Here is a 6,764-nt window from a genome sequence, read left to right as displayed (position 1 = left end):
CAAGATATACAAAGACAGCAATAAATCTCTCTAAAATTTTAGAGCTAACACTTTAGTTATTACCTTTTCCCCCGTCAAACAAGATTATGGACAAATTTTGAAAACAAATCCCATTTGAAACTTATTTATAAAAAACGATCCATTTGCATCTTATTTGTCAAAACGACCCAGTTTCAGTCAGATGGTTAAAACTGGGTCGGTTTTGATGTAAAATTGATCGAAATTTCACAAGACTTTAAGTCCCTTGAATTTTTGTTATGTAAAAAACTTCACGGACTTCCAAGTCCCGTGAAGTTTATGTCAAAATGAATTTGTTTTCAAATTTTGTCCACAAGATAATATGAATATCACGTGATCCATTTAAAAAAAGAAAAGACTAATGTTTGGGACTATTGTGAAAAAACCTCGCCAAAAATAATATCGCAAGAAATCGTTTCCCGCTAACTCCGGTTAAAAACAAACCCCAAAATCGGGTTCGCTCGATCCCGCGGGCTGGTGGGGTCGACCCGAACCGCCCATTTACTCCCCATGTTCGAAACGGGAAAAGAAAATATCTAGGGCTTCGAAAATTGGGCATGAAGAATATTCTCCCCTCTTTTGATCTAATCTCAATTTCGATCTCGATCTCTCTTTGAAAATGGAGACTCAATGGGTCGCCGAGTATCCTCACGCCGTCATGGAGAAGCGACCGAGGAAGAGGCCGAGGCTTACTTGGGACATGCCGCCTCCGATCCCGCCACCAAAGGTCGATTTAATTTAATTTATTTTTTTTGATGTTTTTTGCTGTAAATTTTGTACTTTTGGGAGATAATTGGTTGGTTTTACTTAGTTTCTTCAGATCAGCTGATTTGATTCGGTTTTTTGAATAGATATTGTCCGGTTCCTGTATTATCTGATCCAGAATTTATTTTTGTTATAATATATGTTTCAATTCTTGTTGATTGCATTTTGTTAGCTATAATTCTTTGTCTCGCTTTTAGAGTTGTTGCTTTCGTACTCCGAATTTGCATTCTAGAGAGTTTGGGAAGAGAGATGTTCTTTGAGATCTCGTAGATCGTTGAGCAAAAGGTTAATTGATCCTGTTCGGAATCATTCTGTTGGAAATATTTTGGTCAATTATTTTGAATTTTTCGTTGAAAGTTGAGATTTTGTTGCGTTTAATAAAAGGTAAATTTTTCTTATTAAGACAAACATTGCCTTATGGATCAGAGTGTTGGACAATTATAAAACAATACATGTGAAAAGTGGTTGTAGCAGAAATGAGAATGTTAGTATGGTCTTCTGGGTATAGACTAAAAGAAAGGATAAGAAATGATTCCATTCGTTGGAGATTAGAGATTGCTCCTAGGGAGCATAAAACGAGAGAGAACTAATCGAGATGATTTGGTCATGTACAAGAGAGGTCACTTAATACACCGGCTGTGATAAGTAGCAAGGTTTATAGTTACTGGGGCAAAGTGGACTTGCGTGGAAGCAATTAAGAAAATGCAATAAATGGAAGAATAGGATTCATGTAACTGCACCAAAAACTTGGGGTGAAAGCTTTGTTGCTGCTGCTGTGCTGCTGTTGTTGTGCTGCATTTGTTTTTTTTAACAGATTTCATTTTGTTATTTACCTCTCATGATTTTGGTTTATTTTTCCATTCAATTTCTAGTTCTTTTTTTGTTAGTGAATTTTCTTCCTTTTCTTTTATGCTAGAGATGCATTAGTGAATTGTTCTGAAACTTTGAAGGCTTTTCCCCCATTTTTGTTGATATTTATATCGCTAGTTTTATGTATTTATGTGGTTGTGGATAAATTTATTGTCATGATTAAGTTTATGTATCTGTTTTTTCTTCAGTCAAATGCTATTGCTGTAATCTCTTTTATTTTGGTATCTCTTTTCAATTATTTTTTTCAACAAGTATTAGTATAGAAAAAAATGAATGGATCTTCTGTATGAGGGATCATTGGCATTTTCTACAAAGCTACTGAAGTGTGACATTCTCTATTGGAAAAAATGTCTCTTTATAGATACCAAGGCAGATGTATTGTGGGCTGGAAGCTGTGAATGGGGTTGACTCAAGCCATATATTCTCCTCATACTACTACCCTGGAATGCCTCACCATGCATCTCCTCCATGGAGAGAGGATGACAAGGATGGTCATTATGTGTTTGCAGTTGGTGACAATCTAACTCCTAGATGTAATTTCCGTATCTCTCTCTTTTTTATACTCTTGTCTGTTTGATTGCTTCTGACTTTGATTTAGTTCTATAATAAAGTCAGTCATTCTTACTGACCCTTTTGTACTACTAACCAGAAATTAAATTGGTAGAATGGGATTGCTAGAATTTTGAGTTCTTCTCTTTATCATCCTCTAGATTATTTGTTTAATTGTGCTATAAAATCCAGGTCACCTAGCAATACATTTATTGCTATTTAGCATCTATAATTTTATTTACACCAATAGCGTACAGAAGCTTGATTCTTGCATGTGTATGATCACACTTTATTTGGTCTTCATATTTATTCAACAAGTTACTCTTTTTTGCTCATTCATTGTTACTCTCTCTCCCTCCTCCCTCCCTCCCCTCCCCCTCCCGCTCCGAAACGTACATCGTAGTCTCATTTGTGCATAAATATTTGATAGGGACTTTTGGGCAAGTTCTAGAATGTTGGGACTTGCAAACGAGAGAATTTGTTGCAATCAAAATTGTAAGATCGATTCACAAGTACCGTCAAGCTGCCATGGTCGAAATTGATGTTCTTCAGAAGCTCTCAAAGCATGATATTGGTGGCAGTCGGTAGGACTCTTTCTCCGTATGTTTACCCTTTTGATTTAATCTGTTCAAGTTGCATTAGCATAAGATTTTTATTCTTTGCAGTTGTGTGCAAATTCGGAATTGGTTTGACTATCGTAATCATATATGTATTGTAAGTATTTTGTTGATGCCTTCTATTTGATTAATTTGTGAAGGCAATAAGTTCTCTTATTGCCTGAACATTTGGGTAGTTACATTTTGCAAGTGGGTTTAAATGGTTCAACAGGTCTTTGAAAAGCTTGGACCCAGCTTGTATGATTTTCTTCGGAAAAATAGCTACCGTTCATTTCCTATCGACCTAGTTCGGGAGCTCGGAAGACAGCTTTTGGAGTCTGTAGCATGTGTGTGGATACTTACTATACTTTATTTCATGCTCCAGCTGAAATGCTTGAGCATTCTTTACGGATTAAAAAAAGAACCAATATCATAATTTATTTTATTTTTGGGTTCTATTTTTCATTTGCTAACTTTTTCTTCTCGGGGATGAGAATATTTATTGGAGCAAACCTAGAGCTTATTTAATTTGATTCCTGTTGTTTCTTTGCTTTACACAGTCATGCACGACTTAAGGCTTATTCATACTGATTTGAAGCCAGAGAACATTCTCCTTGTTTCATCGGAATATGTCAAGATCCCTGATTATAAGGTAGGCATTTCAATGCATTTAACCAGTTTTTCGTAGATTTAACAACTTAAAACAATTGGTTCCGTCTTGAATGCCTGGTTGGAGGGGTGAATATCTTTTCGACAAAATTTGGAATTTTATATGAGTGCTTATGTTATATGTTTTTCCTCACTTTTTCATGCACACAGTTTCTTCCACGATCATCTAAGGATGGTTCGTACCTAAAGAATTTACCCAAGTCCAGTGCTATTAAGCTCATTGATTTTGGGAGCACGACATTTGAAAATCAGGAGCATAACTATGTGGTGTCAACACGGCATTATCGTGCACCAGAAGTTATACTCGGTATAATTAGTTTGTGTTGGTACGGCTTCTCTTTTATGGGTAGGAATTTATCAATACTTGTTTTTTTCCTTTTTCTTTGAAGGACTTGGGTGGAACTATTCTTGTGATTTATGGAGTGTGGGTTGCATCCTTGTCGAGCTGTGTTCGGTGAGTTTCATCATATTGGTTGTTTCTCCATTTATGTTTTGTGGTTGCTATATGTTTGATTAGCTATGTTCTAATTAGTACTCTTTTTGGTTAAAATGCATTACATGACACTTTGCTCATTTGTGGTTTTCATATACCAACAGGGAGAGGCACTCTTTCAAACTCATGAGAATTTGGAACACTTGGCTATGATGGAGAGGGTGTTAGGCCCATTGCCGCAGCACATGATGCACAGAGCAGAGTAAGTCTTCTTTTTCCTATTTTCTTCTATATTTAGGGACATCTACTATTTTCTTGTGCTAAGCTGCTAATGAGAAGATGAGTAGTAGATCCAGGCCTTTTCTGATACACAGATAATATACAAGATGAGTAACTTTGGCTTTTCTGTTTCTTTTTTCCTGCTGGCAGCCGCCGAGCTGAGAAGTATTTCCGGAGAGGTGTACGGTTGGATTGGCCTGAAGGGGCTACTTCTAGGGAAAGCATGAGAGCAGTTTGGAAATTGCCTCGTCTTCAGGTAGATATTATTAAATTTTAGTCTTATTTATTTTTTGTTATGTATTGGACTTACATGGAGATTTGTTGCAGAACCTTGTGATGCAACATGTTGATCACTCTGCTGGGGATCTAATTGATCTGCTACAAGGGCTTTTGCGGTATGAACCAGCAGAGCGTCTGAAAGCACACGAAGCCCTCAGGCACCCTTTCTTTACCAGAAATACTAGCATATGTTATCCTGTGTAACTAAAATGTCTCTTTTCTGAAAAAAAGATGGAAAAGATATGAGGGTTTGCTTCACTGAGTGATTAGCTTGACCTGCAGACATTTTGCTAATCAGATGTGTAAGATTGCTGTTGCTGTTGTATAGGAAATTGTTCATGTGATTGATGTACCCAATTGAAACAGCAATAACAGGCTTGGTTTATGTTACGTAAACTTGGTTTATGGCTAAACTATTAGGCTATTATAATCCCTAGTTTTTTTTAATCTTTCTGACTGAACTTGGCTTCGAGTTTCTGCAGTTTGATGATATGTAGCAGCATGTTGATGTGGATCTGGGTCATGATGTTAGCACATTGCGGAAGCAAGGTATGCATTGTACTGTCAGGTGAGAAGTCAATTGCCTTTTCTTCTAAGATTTACTTTATCACTAGTTTGTTTGCAGACTTGAGGCTTCTTGTCTGGAGGATTTATTACCATAACAGCAGCAGCAACAAGAAGACGGCATGTAACCCAAAATTTCGTGGTCGGCTACATGAATCCTAGTATCCTACTTTTTCATTCAGTTTGTTGGGGTCTCTCCTCCACTTAGTTGATCATTATCGTATCCTTTTTAACAGTTTTGACCAACACCATGTCGTCATTCTCTCTTCATTGATAATAACCTTCTAATTTCTGCATTTAATGACCTCCTTTGTACATGACCAGGCCATCTTAAATGAATTCTCTCTCATTTCGTTCTCAATAGGAGCTGCCTCCAACTGCCTATGAATACACTCCTTTCTTATCCCAGCCCTCACTGTATATCCACTCTTAATTTTAACAGTTTTGCTACACCCATTTTGTGCACATGTTTTTTAATTGCCCAACATTGATCCATAAAACATTTACGCACATGCGGTCATAAAGCATTATGACCATGAAGAAACTCCATTTTGGAGAACTGAAATAGTCCCAAGTGGTTTTCACATCTAAATTTCTTTTCTCTCTCTCTTGACCAAGTGCTTTACTAACTACCTCCATCTTCTCTCAATATTTCACACGAGTATCTAACACCCAATTATCAGCACGCTGCAACATCCTCTATCCAAATCTAGACTTAATATATTACTTTTGGGAGAAGAGTTTATCACTACTCACATTCCAATCGACCTGGTCACCTGGGTCATATGATTAGTTCATGTTTTATTGGACTGTTTAAGCGTAGGGTATTTAAAAGATTTGTTTATTAGCTTAATCATTATGACTGATAATCCGCCAGTCATGCCACAGTGGTAGAGCCAGCAGGTTATTTTTCTGTATGGAAGCCTTGCTGAAAACCACACTATATTGAATTTTTTTTATTGTGTGCTCTATTCTTTTGACGATGTTTACAATTTTTTTTTTGTTTTTTTTAATAACATGTTGAAGTTGATGAGGGTTGAAATTAGTCTAGTCCGCCGTCTTATGGATGATGTGAATATACTAGCATGGTAGAACTATTTTATTTGACTTAGTCGCCTGTTAGAAGGACACAAGTCGGATTACACATTTTATTTATTGCCTTTTTGAAGTTTCGGAGAGTAGTTTCTTTTGCACTGTCAGTACTCCATTGAAAATTCATTGATTCTTCCTCGTGGTGAAGAGAGAGCATGGGAAAAGTTGCAGGATTTTCAGTGTTGGATATAGTGGTTTACTTGCTAGCAGGAGCAGGTCTGAGTGAGTCTCAGACTCAGTTCCCTGCAAATTTTAATGCAGAAAATATTGACATGTTCTCTAATTCCCGTCGCAGAAAACTACAGCCAAGTCATCTTTATGTGATGGAAGAAGCAGCAGCCCAGGTAAGATGAGACCGATGAGCTCCGTCGAAGGTGGTAAAAGTTCATCATCTGTATCAAGGTGGTGCTATGCCCCTTCCATGCATTTCTCATTGTTGCTCCGGACACAAAAGGTTTGGATCAGGTTTTTCTATTATACTGTCTTCATATCTCTCTTTCTTTGTGATGCTTCGTCGACTCAGATCTATTGTGGCCATCTTATTGAAAAGATGGAGCGCTTGATAATATTCCTCTCCCAGCGCAAAATCTATTCATGTTCGGGCTATCTTGTAGCCTTTACCTGCGGACTTTGGGTAAAAAGGTAAAAAT

The 6,764-nt window shown here is 37.2% G+C and overlaps 1 protein-coding gene across 3 annotated transcripts; it reads left to right on the top strand.

The window, feature by feature from the left end:
* Positions 535 to 4,863, top strand: LOC109819802 (serine/threonine-protein kinase AFC1-like). 3 transcript variants are annotated; one of them, XM_020385718.1, is made up of 11 exons: positions 535 to 745; positions 2,015 to 2,186; positions 2,606 to 2,786; positions 2,868 to 2,916; positions 3,031 to 3,145; positions 3,359 to 3,450; positions 3,618 to 3,774; positions 3,857 to 3,921; positions 4,065 to 4,162; positions 4,330 to 4,435; positions 4,507 to 4,863. In XM_020385718.1, the coding sequence occupies exons 1-11, from the start codon at positions 638 to 640 to the stop codon at positions 4,660 to 4,662; spliced, it is 1,299 nt and encodes a 432-aa protein (XP_020241307.1). In that variant the 5' UTR covers positions 535 to 637; the 3' UTR covers positions 4,663 to 4,863. The 3 variants fall into 3 exon arrangements, with proteins under 3 accessions (XP_020241307.1, XP_020241305.1, XP_020241306.1); XM_020385717.1 differs by lacking the exons at positions 535 to 745; positions 2,015 to 2,186; positions 3,031 to 3,145 and having other exon boundaries at positions 2,749 to 2,786; XM_020385716.1 differs by lacking the exons at positions 535 to 745; positions 2,015 to 2,186; positions 2,868 to 2,916; positions 3,031 to 3,145 and having other exon boundaries at positions 2,705 to 2,786.

The sequence above is a fragment of the Asparagus officinalis genome, chromosome 8 (genome assembly GCF_001876935.1).
Source record: "Asparagus officinalis chromosome 8, Aspof.V1, whole genome shotgun sequence".
Classification (NCBI taxonomy): domain Eukaryota; kingdom Viridiplantae; phylum Streptophyta; class Magnoliopsida; order Asparagales; family Asparagaceae; genus Asparagus; species Asparagus officinalis.
This window is presented reverse-complemented; position numbering and strand designations above follow the sequence as displayed.

Bases quoted from the DNA above. Each gene is read 5' to 3' on its own strand.
- LOC109819802 (XM_020385718.1), top strand. From the start codon at position 638: ATGGAGACTCAATGGGTCGCCGAGTATCCTCACGCCGTCATGGAGAAG. The intron at 3,775-3,856 runs GTATAATTAGTT...TTTTCTTTGAAG, and splicing joins TGCACCAGAAGTTATACTCG to GACTTGGGTGGAACTATTCT. The intron at 4,163-4,329 runs GTAAGTCTTCTT...TCCTGCTGGCAG, and splicing joins CACATGATGCACAGAGCAGA to CCGCCGAGCTGAGAAGTATT.